General features: G+C 39.8%; 1 protein-coding gene across 3 annotated transcripts in view; it reads left to right on the forward strand.

The window, feature by feature from the left end:
- Positions 1–15122, forward strand: part of GDPD4 (glycerophosphodiester phosphodiesterase domain containing 4) — a 157529-nt gene that overhangs the window by 37726 nt on the left and 104681 nt on the right. For all 3 annotated transcript variants that reach the window (XM_043580148.1, XM_043580150.1, XM_043580149.1), the window contains exon 4: positions 8979–9072. In XM_043580148.1, the coding sequence (XP_043436083.1) occupies positions 8979–9072 (94 nt within the window). The remainder of the gene's footprint in view (positions 1–8978; positions 9073–15122) is intronic.

The following is a 15122-nucleotide window of genomic DNA, read 5'->3' on the forward strand; positions in this document are numbered from 1 at the left end:
GGATTCATTCTGTAGTCTTGAAGTATTTGTCATCTTTCCAAATTGTTTCTTGTGGTTGATATCAAGTTTCATAGTGTTGTGGTCTGAAAATATGCATGGTATGATCTCACTCTTTTTGTACTTGTTGAGGGCTGATTTGTGTCCCAATATGTGGTGTATTCTGGAGAACGTTCCATGTGTACTGGAGAAGAATGTATATTCGCTGCTTTAGGATGAAATGTTCTGAATACATCTGTCAAGTCCATCTGGTCTAGTGTGTCATTCAAAGCCATTGTTTCCTTGTTGATTTTCTGTTTAGATGATCTGTCCATTGCTGTAAGTGGGGTGTTGAAGTGAGCTTCTGTATGTTTGTGATTAATTGATTTATATATTTGGGTGTCATCACATTTGGAGCATAAATGTTTATAACTATTAGATCTTCTTGGTGGCTAGATCCCTTAATTATGATATAATGCCCATCTTCATCTCTTGTTACAGTTTTTATTTTAAAATCTAGATTGTCTGATATAAGTATGGCTACTCCAGCTTTCTTTTGGTGACTATTAGCATGATAGATGGTTTTCTATCCCCTGACTTTCAATCTGAAGGTGTCTTTAGGTCTAAAGTGGGTCTCTGGTAAACAGCATATAGATATATCTTGTTTTCTTATCCATTCTGTTACCCTATGTCTTTTGATTGATCTTTAATCCATTGACATTTAAAGCGAGTACTGACAGATACAAATTTATTGACATTATGTTGCCTGTAGAGTTGGAGTTTCTGGTAGTGTTCTCTGGTCCTTTCTGGTCTTTGTTGCTTTTGGTCTTATTTTTTTTTTTTTCATCTTTTCTCCCCTCAGAGAATCCCCCTCAAAATTTCTTGCAGGCCTGGTTTAGTGGTCACGAACTCCTTTAGTTTTTGTTTGGAAAACTTCTTATCTCTCCTATTTTGAATGACAGCCTTGTTGGATAAAGATCTTGACTGTATATTTTTCCAATTCAGCACATTGGATATGTCTTGCCACTCCATTCTGGCCTGCCAAGTTTCTGTAGACAGGTCTGCTGCAAACCTGATCTGTCTTCCTTTGTAGGTTAAGGATTCTTTTTCCCTTGATGCTTTCATGATTCTTTCCTTGCCTGAGTATTTTGTGAATTTGTCTATGATATGCCTTGTTGATGGTTGGTTTTTGTTGAAACTAATGGGAGTTCTCTGTGCTTCCTGGATTTTGATTTCTGTGTCTTCCCCGAGGTTAGGAAACTTTTCTACTATGATTTGCTCACATAAACCTTCTACCCCTTTTCCTTTCTCTTCATCTTCTGGACCCCCTATGATTCGGATGTTATTCCTTTTTAATGAGTCACTGAGTTCTCTAATTCTTATATCATTCTCTTTTGCCTCAGTTTCCCTCTTTTTTTCTACTTCATTATTCTCCATAAGTTTGTCCTCTGTATTGATGATTCACCACTCTGCTTCACCCATCCTTGCCGCCAGGGCATCTATTCCAGATGGCAGCTCAGTTATAGCATTTTTAATTTTGTCCTGACTAGATTTTACTTCTTTATTCTCTGCAGAAAGAGATTCTATGCTATTTTCAACCCCAGCTAGTATTCTTATTATCATGATTCCAAATTCTGGTTCAGACATCTTGGTTGTACCTGTGTTGATTAAGTCCCTGGCTGTCATTCCTTTCTGTTCTTTCTTTTTGGGTGAATTCCTCCATTTCGTCATTTGGAAGGAAGAAAGAGAATTAATAAAATAAAATAATTTTAAATAGAAATTAAAAACAACACAAAAAATCAAATAAAGGATGCTAATTCCTACGTGTGTCTTGGCCTGGTTTTGAAAGAAGCTTGACAGAATAGAAATAAAAAGAAAAGAAGAGGAAAAAGAAATGGAAATGTTTGAAATTTAAGAAAATCAATACAATAAAATAGAATAAAATGAAATGATGACAGTAAAATAGAATTTAAAAAACTTATTAAAAAGTAAAAAATAAAGTACAAAAATTAAAGAAAGATCCTTTTTATAGAAATGGAAAATAAAAATAAATTCTGTATTCAAGAATGAGAAAAGAAAAAAAATTGAGTAGATGTACCAGTGAACAGGATGAATACAATTGAAATTACATCCACTTTCCCCTAGAAGTCAAACTATGAAGCACTTTATAGTCTGTAAACTAAGCAGGTAGAGAGAGTTTGTGGTGTTCATCTAGCATGATTGGCCCAGTTGGACAGGGCTTGGTATAGCGGCTCCATTCTCCCTGAGATGGCACTGCTTAGTTTACTGGCATGGATTGTTGTGGCATGTGTAGGCATGTATGTGCATGTGCAGGAGGGGTGAAAATGGCATCACCTAGGGGCGCCTGGGTGGCTCATTTGGTTATGCATACAACTTTGGCTCAGGTTATGATCTCACAGTTTGTGGGTTTGAGGCCCACATTGGGCTCTGTGCTGACATCTCAGAGCCTGGAGCCTGCTTCAGATTCTGTGTCTCCCTCTCTCTCTGCCCCTGCCCCGCTCATGCTCTGTCTCTCTTTTTCTTTCTCAAAAATAAACGAACATTAAAAAAAGAAAAGAAAATGGTGTCACCCAGCTACCTAGTCTCTAGTATCAGAATTCTGTACTCTTGCTGACCAGCAATCAGCAAGAGTTTCCGTCCACTCCCCACTTCTATGCTGCACATGACCAAGCCATCAACCTGCCAGCTGGCACCTCCCTTCTGAGTTTTATCTAAGATGGGGCTGTGTTTCCAAACCCTTCACTTCTGAGGGTCCTGCAGCTTTGACCTGCTCAGACCCTCTAGGGGAGGGTCTCACTGAGCACTGGCTGGGTGCTGGCCAGCCCCCTGGTATGTTTGTGTCACTGTCGGGCTGCAGATGTCTAGAGACTGGGTGCTAGCCCACCCCAGAAGTTCGTGTGATCGTGTAGCAGCAGGGTTTCAGGGATTATGGTAAATCACCACATCCATCTGGTACCAGACTTCACCCCTAACATCCTTGTTCCAACACCAGCAAATGTGGCTGTTGTCTGGGGTCCGCTGGGACCTTTGCCTGTGGGGAGGCCACATAGCCTGTACCAAATGTCCTCCCAGCAGGGGAACTACCTCTCCCCATGTGGCCTGAGGACCCCTTGGACTTCACTGCTCCTGAGGATTAGCTCTTCCCACCAGAGCTCTGCCAGTATTGAGCTGCAGAGTTTCAAGCTCTGTGCTCTCCTATTTATAGCATCTTAATGGAATTCAAACCCTCTCCTTTCTCCTTTCTTTCTTTTTTTGTTTAGCCCCTTGCAGTCCCTTTCTCCTTTCTTTTTTGTTCCGTTCACTCTTTCTCTTTCTCTTCAGCTGCTTTTGTGGGGTAAGGGAGTGCTTTTCCTGTACTTTCCCCCTGTCTCTGTTCTTTCTCCTCAAGCAAAAGCAGCTCTCTACCCTCTGTGGCTTCTGTCTACCCCAGTTCACCTCTCCACACCACGTACCTGCTGAGTTCTGTGGTTCAAGTTGTGCAGATCGTTGTGTTAATCCTCAAATCAGTTTTCTAGGTTTGGAAACTATTTGCAAACCATTTGCAAGATGGTTTGGTGTTGATTTAGCTGTATTTCAGGGACAAGAGAGGGAGAAAAAAGTTCCATGCAGCTCTGCCATCTTGGCCCCTCCTCCTGGCTGAGGTCCATTTCCATAGTGGGTCTAGCACATCCCAATCCCACTCTATGGTTATTTCTCTAGTTTTGGAATGCATAGTTGGAAGAAACATACTCAGCAGCAAGCAGAATTCTCACTAAATAGTCCATTATCAAATAGAAGTTGTATACATGAGTGTGCTCCCACAGGTTCTAATGTCACAAGTAAGTTTTATGGGCAGTTTTACCATTGTTACTATACCAAATTACTGAAAATTGGGTGGCCTAAAACAATATCTGTTTATTGTCTTACAGTTTGTAGGTCAGAAGTCAGTCATACTCAGCTGGGTACTCTGCTTAGGATCTTATAATACTGAAATCAACGTGCTAGCTGGCCTGAGCATTTATGTGTAGACTGGGTGAGAATCCACTTCTTGGTTTATTCAGCGTTGGCAGAATCCATGTATTTCTCATTGTAGGAATGAAGTGCCCTTTCTTTGGTGGTTATCAGATGGAAGTTGTTCTCACCTTCTCAAAGCCAGTGAATTCTTTAGCTTGTGACCTTCTCTATCTTCAGAACTAAGAACTGTGTGTCAAGTCATCTCAAACTTCAGATTTCTGAGTTCTTCTTTCTCATTTCTCTTACTTCCTTTTATGCTCTCCTCTTCTGATTTTAAGAGTTCATGTGATAACACTGGATTTACCCAGATAATCCAGGTTAATCTCCCTATTTTAAAGTCAGCTGTTTAGTAACCTTAATTACGTCTGCAAAGTTCCTTTTACCATCTTATATAACATTATCACTGGTGTGACACCAGAGGACAGAATTCATGGGGGCCAGAATTCTGCTTGCTCCTCTCTCCTTCCCTCCTTCTATATATATATATATATATATATATATATATATATATATATATATGTATATGTATATATATAGTATGTATGTATGCATACATACACACACATTTTTCTCTTTTTTCATAATAGGGTGTGTCAATAGTAGTTGACCATATATATCAGTACTTAAACTGGAGGTATAACCATCACCCTGTGGTGAGAACTCTAACCTCTTTTGGAGAGATGATTGGTGTATTTTTGGTTCTATGAGAGATCATTGCATCATATTAGAAAATAAGAGTAGTTAGTAGAGGTGTGTATGGATTCCAAGTTGACCATGAGTGGGCTGTGATCCTATATTATCTGGGACTGCTAAACTGAAACTACATTTCTAAGAATTCTGTTGCCAGTATAGGATTGGGTTAGGATTAGGTACACGAGAAAGCTGCATAAAATTTGCATGTGGGAAGTGAATCAGCAGCCATTGTTTTATAATATGAAGATCACTGATGTGCCCAGGCATTATGGCAGCCTTCATGCTGGGGCATGGGGTGGTACCTTGGCCTACATACTCCCTAATCCTGCCATCTCTTTTGTAGTTTCTCTGTGTCCTAGGCCATATAAGTGTGCAGCTCAATGACCAAAGGCACCAACTTTTTCTACAGGTCATTCTTATCATCAAGGTTGGAGGCAGTGTATTGTAACTTTGCTAAATTAACATTCTTTTCTGTGGAGCACAGGGTGCTGGATCATGAGTCAAGGCAACAACAGTAGTGAGTGGTGGTTTAACAACAGGCCACAAGAGAAATCAAAAGAGAGAAGTTTATTACTTATAGGTACTAGAGGATGTACATGGCACACCTCAAGGGGGCACATGGAAGGTCAAGGCAGAGTTTAGACAGAGAGGCATGACTTAGGCACATGCCTTTATTAGTGTCCTTGGATGGAGTGGTTACTGGGCTAGGACCAGATTGGTCAATTCAAACTAAAAGAGCAGGAGTTTGGTAAGCCCCATGAGAGTCATATCTAAGGGGCACATAAGGCATACAGGTGCCAGGGAGCAGAGGAAATCTGATCCCAAGGGCTGTTGGGGGAGTCCTATCAGGAATTTATATTTGCTTGTGACTCTGGGATGCTGTATAGGGCATGTGTTTCTCTGAGGGGGCTAATGTCAGTTTAGCTTCCTTGCAGCCCACTTGGCCAAACAAAATGGATGTTGAGGCAGCAGTACCCTGGACTAGCTTAGCTAAATGCTTGACCCAGTGAAAGACAGACACAGGTTCCATTGTGTTGTCCACATGGGTTTCAGTTTACCCTCATGTGTTTCAGTTTGTTCTTGTGGGTTCCAGTTGCTCATTATAGAGTTTAGTTCTCTCATATGTCGGGTTCAGTTTTCCTTCCCGACTGCTGGCCTGAGTTCTAGAAACTTTAGGCCAAATATCAGAGCAGATGTAACAGACTTATATAGCCTTCTCTAGTGGCTTCTATAACAGCATAAGGTCTGATCCCTATAATAAATCCTTTACTGACTGATCCCAGACCAATAAAATATTTTAATCATTTTGGAGAAGTTCTCAGCCACTCTCTTTTCAGATGTTTTTACTCAATTTTTTATCACCTCTATGTTTGGAACTTCAATTTTATGTATATTAGACCTCCTTTCTTTATCCCCAAGTGTCTTACTTTTCTTTATTTTTTGTATATTTGTTCACATGTCTCTGTTTCATTCTTGATATTTTTTTTGACCTATTCTTTGTTTAACAAATTCTTTTATTTTTTTAAATTGGTCTCCTTTTAAATAGTTCTATACTGAAATTCTTAATTTTGTCACAGTCTAAACATTTTAAGGATATTTATTTAGAAGACTGTGTCTAATACCTTTCTTACCTAGATATGCCAGAGATCTTTTTATGTTGTCATCTCTTTAGGCATTCACTAATGTGGTCTCCTATCCTAGCATGCCTGATTGTTTTGCTTGAGCACAGTATTGTATATAATAAGTTGTATAGGTAATTTGAGACTTTGGATTACATTATGTCCTCTCAGTTACTCTGACAAATACCTAGGTGTATTAGCAAATCCTGTTCACCTTAATTCAATATTACATACTTAAATTGTTCAAAGCTATGATTCAGTCCTCCAGAAGCAGTCTATTTTTGGTTTGTGCTTACTCCTAAGATTTAGCCCCAGAAGGTCCCAAATCAAAGTGTGTAGTGTCTAGCAGATTACCCTCCCCATATTTTTGTCCTCCTAGCCCTGCAAGATGTCTCTATCTCAGCCACTTCTTCTAGAGAAAAATCACCCAAATGACAAGTTATGTATTGTGGATTTTCCTCTCTTACTTGGATCTTGGTTCCATAGTTCGTCACTGCTTATTGGCTCCCTGATGCCTTCATTTAGATTTTAAAGAACATATCATCCAGCTTTTTTAGTTGTTATTCCCTTTTAGAGCAGAATTTTTGATGGGGTAACCATCACTTCCCTTTTCCCCCCATGTGTGTTGTGGGGTTAGACATGTCTCCCCATTCTTTATGTTATGTGAAAGTTTCTAATGCCTCACCACAATGTGTCTTTTTGTCCCCCTCAGAATTACTGTCAGCTGACAATAAATTGGTGGGATTAATATAAAGCATTGTGGTATGTAGGAAATGTATTTGGGGACGGTACAAGAAAGCTGCATCTTGCAGCTATGGGAAAGCAGAGAAGGGGTCCTGGAAGGTCTCTTTAAGCATTGGTGCAGCAAATGTGGATTTAGGTGAGGAGGCTGCTTGACTAGTCTTCCCTAAAAAGTCTTTCTGTATTGAATGATAAGGCCTCCATCTAAAAGGGGGATGTGATTATGCTGCTAAGGGGATATAAAGCAGATGGCCCAGAGCAAGGAGAAAACTGCTTGAAAACACTAAGTCAGAAGAAGCCTGCATTAGACAATCCATATGGAGTGAGCCTACTGTATATTCCCAGCAACTGTATATTTGCAGATTAAAGGAGTGATGACCAAGAAAGACTTCCTTTTTTAAGTTCCACTGATGTGTAGGCAGTCACTTAAGCTAACTCCTTTTCATTCTTCTCACTCCCTTTTGTTATCTCCCCCCACCACATGCACACACCACCACTAAGAATGAGTACAGATTAATGGGACAGGAAGAGGTAGAAGAGGGAGAGAGAGAAATAAAACCACAGCTCTTCCTTTGCCTGAAGTTCACAGCAGATGAATTGAACTAATAATATTTATGTGTGATTGAATATACAAAATAAGATTGAAAGGCAGTAAAAAAAAAAGAAAAAATCTAATGTAGCCAGGGAAATGATTATAAAAGGTAGAGGCACCATTAAATGGCAAACCTTAACTTTCCATTCTCACTTGAAAGCAAAGTTGGTGTTGCTTCTTGGTTAAGCTGTTTGATTAATCCTTTGGCTGTATCTAGACTGATACTAAGTCCATCTTTCATTTTTTTCCCCAAGAACTTTGTTTTTTGTTTTTATTATCCCTGTGCTCATATTGACACATCATATTCTTGGGGTACCTGGCTGGCTCAGTCAGTAGAACATGTGACTCTTGATCTTGGGGTTGTAAGTTCAAGCCCCATTTTGGGTGTAGAGATTACTTAAAATCTTTTTTGAAAACCCCAAAGCATTACATTCTTGTTACATGGATGTTAGTCCTTCCTTTATTTCTCTAAACATCTTAAATATATTTATTTTGTGATTCTTTTCTGATTGTGCCATTATATTTTCTTTTTTTTTTTGAAATGTATTTTTTTTCAACGTTTATTTATTTTTGGGACAGAGAGAGACAGAGCATGAACGGGGGAGGGGCAGAGAGAGAGGGAGACACAGAATCGGAAACAGGCTCCAGGCTCTGAGCCATCAGCCCAGAGCCCGACGCGGGGCTCGAACTCACGGACCACGAGATCGTGACCTGGCTGAAGTCGGACGCTCAACCGACTGCGCCACCCAGGCGCCCCTATTTATTTATTTATTTTTAATGTTTATTTCTGAGACAGAGATAGGCAGAGCATGAGTGGGGGAGGGGCAGAGAGAGAGGGAGACACAGAATCAGAAGCAGGCTCCAGTCTCTGAGCTGTCAGCACAGAGCCCAACGCAGGGCTCGAACTCACAAACCGTGAGATCATGACCTAAGCTTAAGTCGGTTGCTCAACTGATTGAGCCACCCAGGCGCCCCAGAAAACATTAATTTTATTAAGGTGGTGAACTTATGGATGGCTTTTTCTCTTTTGACATTGCAGAATTTCTGTATTATTATATTGCTTTTTTTAAAAGAGGACATAAGTTTTGAGTATATATTCTAAATAATTAAAAAAATATCATACCACGTATACAGAACCCCACTAAAGTACCCAGTTGCCTATAGGATAAAGTTAAAACTTTCAACTAAATATCTCCAGAGCTCTTCACAGATCTGTTCTCAGATTTCTTCTCTTACCTCCTTCCATTTTCCTAAGCCTCATCTAGTCCAGTCTTATTCCCTACCCTTGACACAGACACTACTTATTGCTGCTATATTTTAAGAATTGAAACACATTTTTGCAGGGTCATTTTTCTAGGTACAGGATACTGGTTCTTTTGGTCCATTGTTTTGCTGAGTTTATTTGGGATCCTGACTGCCTACTCTTCATTGCTGGTGGTGAGTAGTGTTTCATTGCTGGTGGTGAGTAATGTTTCATGTTTCCCCTACTCTCTTCCCAAGTAGCCTCATGAGGTGCTCCTGTGTAGGATGGTATCCAGTTGGTGCTGGGAGTCTTCAGAACCCAAGATTACTCTTGTATTAGCAGAGTTGGAGTTTATATTAGCTATTTGAATCTTAGGCACAAGGGATGGATGGAGGAAAAAAAGGCTTGTTCTACTAGAGGATCTGTCTTAAAATCTTCCCTTTGAAAGGGTAGTAGAACATCCTTTTTCTAGTCTTATTTCATGGCCTATTTTATGGTTCATTCAATGTTGTTTTTTTCAACACTCAACAGATTCACATTAGCTGTACCTTTACATGTTGAGCTATCTCATTTCATATTTAATCTCCTGAGAACCAGTCTTCCTTGGCCTTACAAATTAGGTAGTTTGTCAAACCTATCCTATTGTGCAAATGCTAGTCCTCAAGAGGATGGTTAAGATGGCAGTGGAGTAGGGTGACTCTAAGCTTGCCTCCTCCCCCAATCAGCTAGATAAATATCAAATCATTCTGAACACCTAAAAAACCAATCAGAAGTCTTAGAGAGCTAAGCTGCAAGTCTAAAAACAGAAAAAAATCACCCATGGAAGATAAGAACTGCAGAGGGTTGATGTGTGGGAGAAAAGAGCTGAGGGTGCTGTGGTAGGGAGAGATCCCGATCAGAGAGAGGTGATCTAACAGTGAAGAAAAAAAGTGAAAATACTCACAGAGAACTGTACAAGAAAACTGTTCCCCAAAACCATTGATGGGGGGAAAGGAGAAGGTTTCAATACCACCAGTTTTTTTTATAAATAGTGGAGCGCAGAGTCTGAAGTTTCAGAGCTCAGTGCCTGGTGGTGCTCTGGTGAGGAAGCAGGGTAGAGCCTCGGGTTTGGGCAAACGAGATCTAAGGATCCCCTGGATCACATGGGAAGAAGCAGTTCCCATGCTTGGAGTGCATTTGGTAGAGGCAACTCAGCCTATCCGTGGGCAAAAGACTGGACAAGTGCCATAGAGCTGCCCTATCACTAGTATAGGAACAAAGACATTGGCTGAGGACAGCAAACCCTGGAACTGGCTGTGTTGTTATTTACCATAAGCTCTGAGCCACTACAACTGTGTGGTCACGTGACTATTTCCTGGGACAAGCCAGCACTGGCCATGGCATAGCAAGACCATCCCCCAGAGGATAAGAGTGGGTCTGAGCCATGGGGGTCTCTGAAGTGTGGGGTTTTGAAACACAGCCTGAGATAGAACCCAGGAGGGCAGCACCACCTAGTAGGTGGATAGCATGGACACAGACGGTGAAAGGCAGGGTTCTGATGGAAGGTGGGATTACAGATGATTTATTGTGCCTCTGTGAGGGTGGGAACTTCCCACTCCAGAGACTAGAGAGCAGGGTGAAGCTATTTTCACCCCTAGCCAGCACTGATTGACCTCAGTGGGCTAAACACCACCAAGTGGAGAATGGAGCCATTAAACTAAGCCCCACCCCCCTGGGCCCTCCAAGCACATCTCTATTAGGGCAAATCCACCTGAGAACCAGAGCAGAGGGCCCTTCCCCCAGAAGAACAGCACAAACCCCTTCCATGCACTAAGTCTAATGATCATAGAGTGCTGCAAAACTTCAGCTATAGGGGAATCAGGATCTAGCTTCCTTTGGGTTTTTTGTTTGTTTTGCTTTTGTGTTTTTTTCCCTTGGGTAAGGAAAGAGCAATTTTTATTTTATTTTATTATTTTTTTAATTTTTAATTTTAATCTCTTTTTTTCTATCAAACTTCTCTTTAAATATTTTAAAAATTATTTAAACTTTGGTTTTTCTGAGAGAGTACATGTGAATGGGGAAAAGTGGGAGAGAGATAGAGAGAGAGAGAGAGAGAGAGAGAGAGAGAGAATATCTCAAGCAGGCCCCATGCTCGGTGACATGGGCTCAATCCCACAACCCTGGTGTCATGACCCAAGCTGAAATCAAGAGTCAGACACTCAACTGCTGAGACACCCAGGTGGCTCATCAAGCTTCTCTTAGCAAACAAACCAAAACACACTTAGGATCTAGCTTCATTATTATTTAAAAATTTTTATTTTATTATTTTTTCTTGTTTTCCGCAAAATGACAAGACAGAGGAATTCACCCCAAAAGAAAGAACAGGAAAAAATGACAACCAGAGATTTAATCAATACAGATGTAAGTAAGATGTCAGGACTAGAATTTAGAACAATTATAATGATTCTAGCTGGGCTGGAAAAAAACATAGGAGACTATACAGAATCTCTTATTGCAGAGATAAAGAGCTAAAATCTAGTCAGGCTGAAATTAAAAATGCTATAACTGAGATGCAGACTTGAATGGATGCCATGACAGTGAAGATGGATGCAGAGGAGGAACAAATTAGTGATACAGATGATAAATTATGGAAAATAATGAAGCTGAAAAGAAGAGGGAAACAAAAGTAATGAATCACAAAGATAGACTTAGGGAACTTAGCAACTTATAAAAAGGGACTAACATTCGTAAAATAGGAGTACCAGAAGATGAAGAGAGAGAAAAATGGGCAGAAGGTTTATCTGAACAAATTATAGCTGAATATTTCCCTAATCCGGGGAAGGACACAGACATCAAAAACCAAGAGGCATGGAGAATTCCCATTAAATTCAACAAAACCTGATCATCACCAAGACATATCATAGTCAAATTCACAAAATACATAGACAAAGAATCCTGAAAACAGAAAGGGAGGGAGGAAAAACCCTTAACCTATAAGGGAAGACAGATTGAGTTCACAAGAGATCTGTCTACAGAAACATGGCAGCCAGAAGAGAATGGCAGCATATATTCAATGTGCTGAATGGGAAGAATATGCAGCCAACAATACTTTATACCGCAAGGCTGTCATTCAGAATAGAAGGAAAGATAAAGAGTTTCCTAGATAAACAAAAACTAAAGGAGGTCAGGACCACTCAACCAGCTCTGCAAGAAATATTCAGAGAGATTCTTTGAGTGGGGGGAATAAAAGACCAAAAGCAGCAAAGACTATAAAGAGATAGAGAAAACACTAGAAACACCAACTTTAAAGGTAACACAATGGCACTAAATTCATATTATTCAATAATCACCCTTAATGTAAATAAACTAAATGCTCTAATCAAAAGACATAGGGTATTAGAATGGATAAAGAAAACAAGATCAATCTATATGCTGCCTACAGGGTACTCATTTTAGACCTAAAGACACCTGCAGATTGAAAGTGAGGGGATGGAGAACCATCTATCATGCTAATGGACATCAAAAGAAAGCCAGAATAGCCATACTTATATCAGACAAACTAGATTTGAAAACAAAGATGGTAACAGGAGATGAAAGGCATTATGTCATAATTAAGGGGTCTGTCCATCAAGATCTAACAATTGTAAATATTTATGCCCCCAACTTGAAAGCACTTAAAAATATGCATGAATTACTAACAAACATAAAGAAGCTCAGTGATAATATAATAATAGTAGGGGACTTTGACATCCCACTTCCAGCAATGGACAGATCATCTAAGCAGAAAACCAACAAGGAAATAATGGCTTTGAGTCACACACTGAAATCTATAGAATACTTATAAAAGGAATTGAAGAGGACACAGAGAAATGGAAAAGCATTCCATGCTCATGGATTGGAAGAACAAACATTGTTAAAATTTCTATACTACCCAAAGCAATCTACACATTCAATGCAATCCTTATCAAAATACCACCACCATTTTTCACAGAGGTGGGACAATCCTAAAATTTGTATGGAACCACAAAAGACCCTGAATAGCAAAGCAATCCTGAAAACAAAAAACCCAACTGGTGGCTCCATGATTCTGGATTTCAAACTATATTATAAAGCTGTAGTCATCAAGACAGTATGGTACTTGGCACAAAAACAGACACATATCAATGGAACAAAATAGGAAATTCGGAAATGAACCCACAACTCTATGGTCAACTCATCTTCAACAAAGCAGGAAAGAATATCCAATGGAAAAAAGACAGTTTCTTCAGCAAATGGTGTTGGGGAAACTGGACAGCAACATGCAGAAGAATGAAACTGGACCTCTTTCTTATACCATACACAAAAATAAAGTCAAAATGGATGAAAGACCTAAATGTGAGACAGGAAACCATCAGAATCCTAGAGAAGGACACAGGCAACAACCTCTCGACCTCAGTCAGAGCAGCTTCTTACTAGACATGTTAGGGCAAAGGAAACAAAAGCAAAAATGAACTTTTGGGACCTCATCAAGATAAAAAGCTTCTGCACAGCGAAGGAAACCATCAACAAAACTAAAAGGCAGCCTATGGAATGGAAGAAGATATTTGCAAATGCCATATCTGATAAAGGGTTAGTATCCAAATCATATAAAGAAATTATCAAAGACAACACCCAAAATGCAAATAGTTCAGTTAAGAAATATGCAGGAGACATGAATAGACACTTGTCCAAACAAGATATCCAGGTGTCTGACAGACACATGAAAAGATGCTCAACATCACTCATCATCAGGGAAATACAAAGCAAAAACCATGGTGAGATACTACCTCATACCTGTCAGAGTTGCTAAAATTAACAACACAAGAAACAATAGGTATTGGCAAGAATGTAGAGAAAGGAGAACGCTCTTGCACTGTTGGTAGGATTGCAAAGTGGTATAGCCACCCTGGAGAACAATATGGAGGTTCCTCAAAAAGTGAAAAATAGAACTACCCTAAGATCCCTAAGATCCAGCAATTGCACTATTAGGTATTTTCCCAAAGGAAAAAAGATCAGATTTGAATAGGTACATGCACCTCGATGTTTATAGCTGCGTTATCAATATTAGCCAAACTGTGGAGAGAACCCAAATGTCCGTTGACTGATGAGGGGATAAAGAAGATGTGGTGTGTGTGTGTGTGTGTGTGTGTGTGTGTGTGTGTGTGTGTGTGTATTTACAATGGAATATTACTCAACCATCAAAAAGAATGAAATCTTGCAATTTGCAATGTTGTGGATGTAGCTTGAATATATTATGCTAAGCAAAATAAGTCAGGGAAAGACAAATACCATATGATTTCATGCATATGTGGAATTTAAGAAATAAAACCAATGAACATATGGGGTGTGGAGAAAAAGAGGGAAACAAACCTTAACAGACTCTTACAGATAGAGAATAAACTGAGGGTTGATGGAGGGATGGGGGTGGGAGATGGGCTAGATAGGTAATGGGCATTAAGGAGGGCGCTTGTTATGATAAGCACTGGGTGTTATATATAAGTGATGAATCACTAAATTCTCCTGAAACCAATATTTCACTGTATGTTAACCAACTGGAATTTAAAAAAAATTGAAACACACAAAAATACCAAATGCTATTCCTCTAGTCCAGGGGCTGAGTACATTTTAGCAACTGTTTTGGCAATATTGACTGTCTCTGTTGCTGACATAGTGGTGTAGTGTGGTATGAGAAATTCAGGCCAAGTAAGAGAAAAGTCTGTAGAAGTGGAAAGCTTATGGGAGGATAGCTTTCAGGTAATGGGAGTTTTCCAGTGTGCACGTACACATAGGACATACATATCTTTCTCTGATTCCAAAATTCCCTTTCCTTAATTTTTTTAATGTTTATTATTTTGAGAGAGAGAGAGAAAGCACGAGCGAGTGGGGGAGGGGCAGAGAAAGGGAGACAGAATCTGAAGCAGGGTCGAGACTCTGAGCCATCAGCACAGAGCCTGATGTGGGGCCCAAATCCACAGACTTCGGACTGTGAGATCATGACCTGAGCCAAAGTCGGTATCCCAACCAACGAGCCACCCAGGCGCCCTGATTTCCTTTCTGATATAGAAAAGCCCAACCCCCCAAATGCATTGCCATTTGCATTTTTCAGCAAATTTGTTAATCATTATATGAATGATAAGTACTGAGTATACAGTGATCAAAAAAATATATGCAGTTTCCATTTTCATGTAGGGCACTTCAAAGAGATTGGTATGAGATGTAAAGTTATAGTAATGTCTTAATGAGTTTA

Source organism: Prionailurus bengalensis, chromosome D1 (genome assembly GCF_016509475.1).
Source record: "Prionailurus bengalensis isolate Pbe53 chromosome D1, Fcat_Pben_1.1_paternal_pri, whole genome shotgun sequence".
Classification (NCBI taxonomy): domain Eukaryota; kingdom Metazoa; phylum Chordata; class Mammalia; order Carnivora; family Felidae; genus Prionailurus; species Prionailurus bengalensis.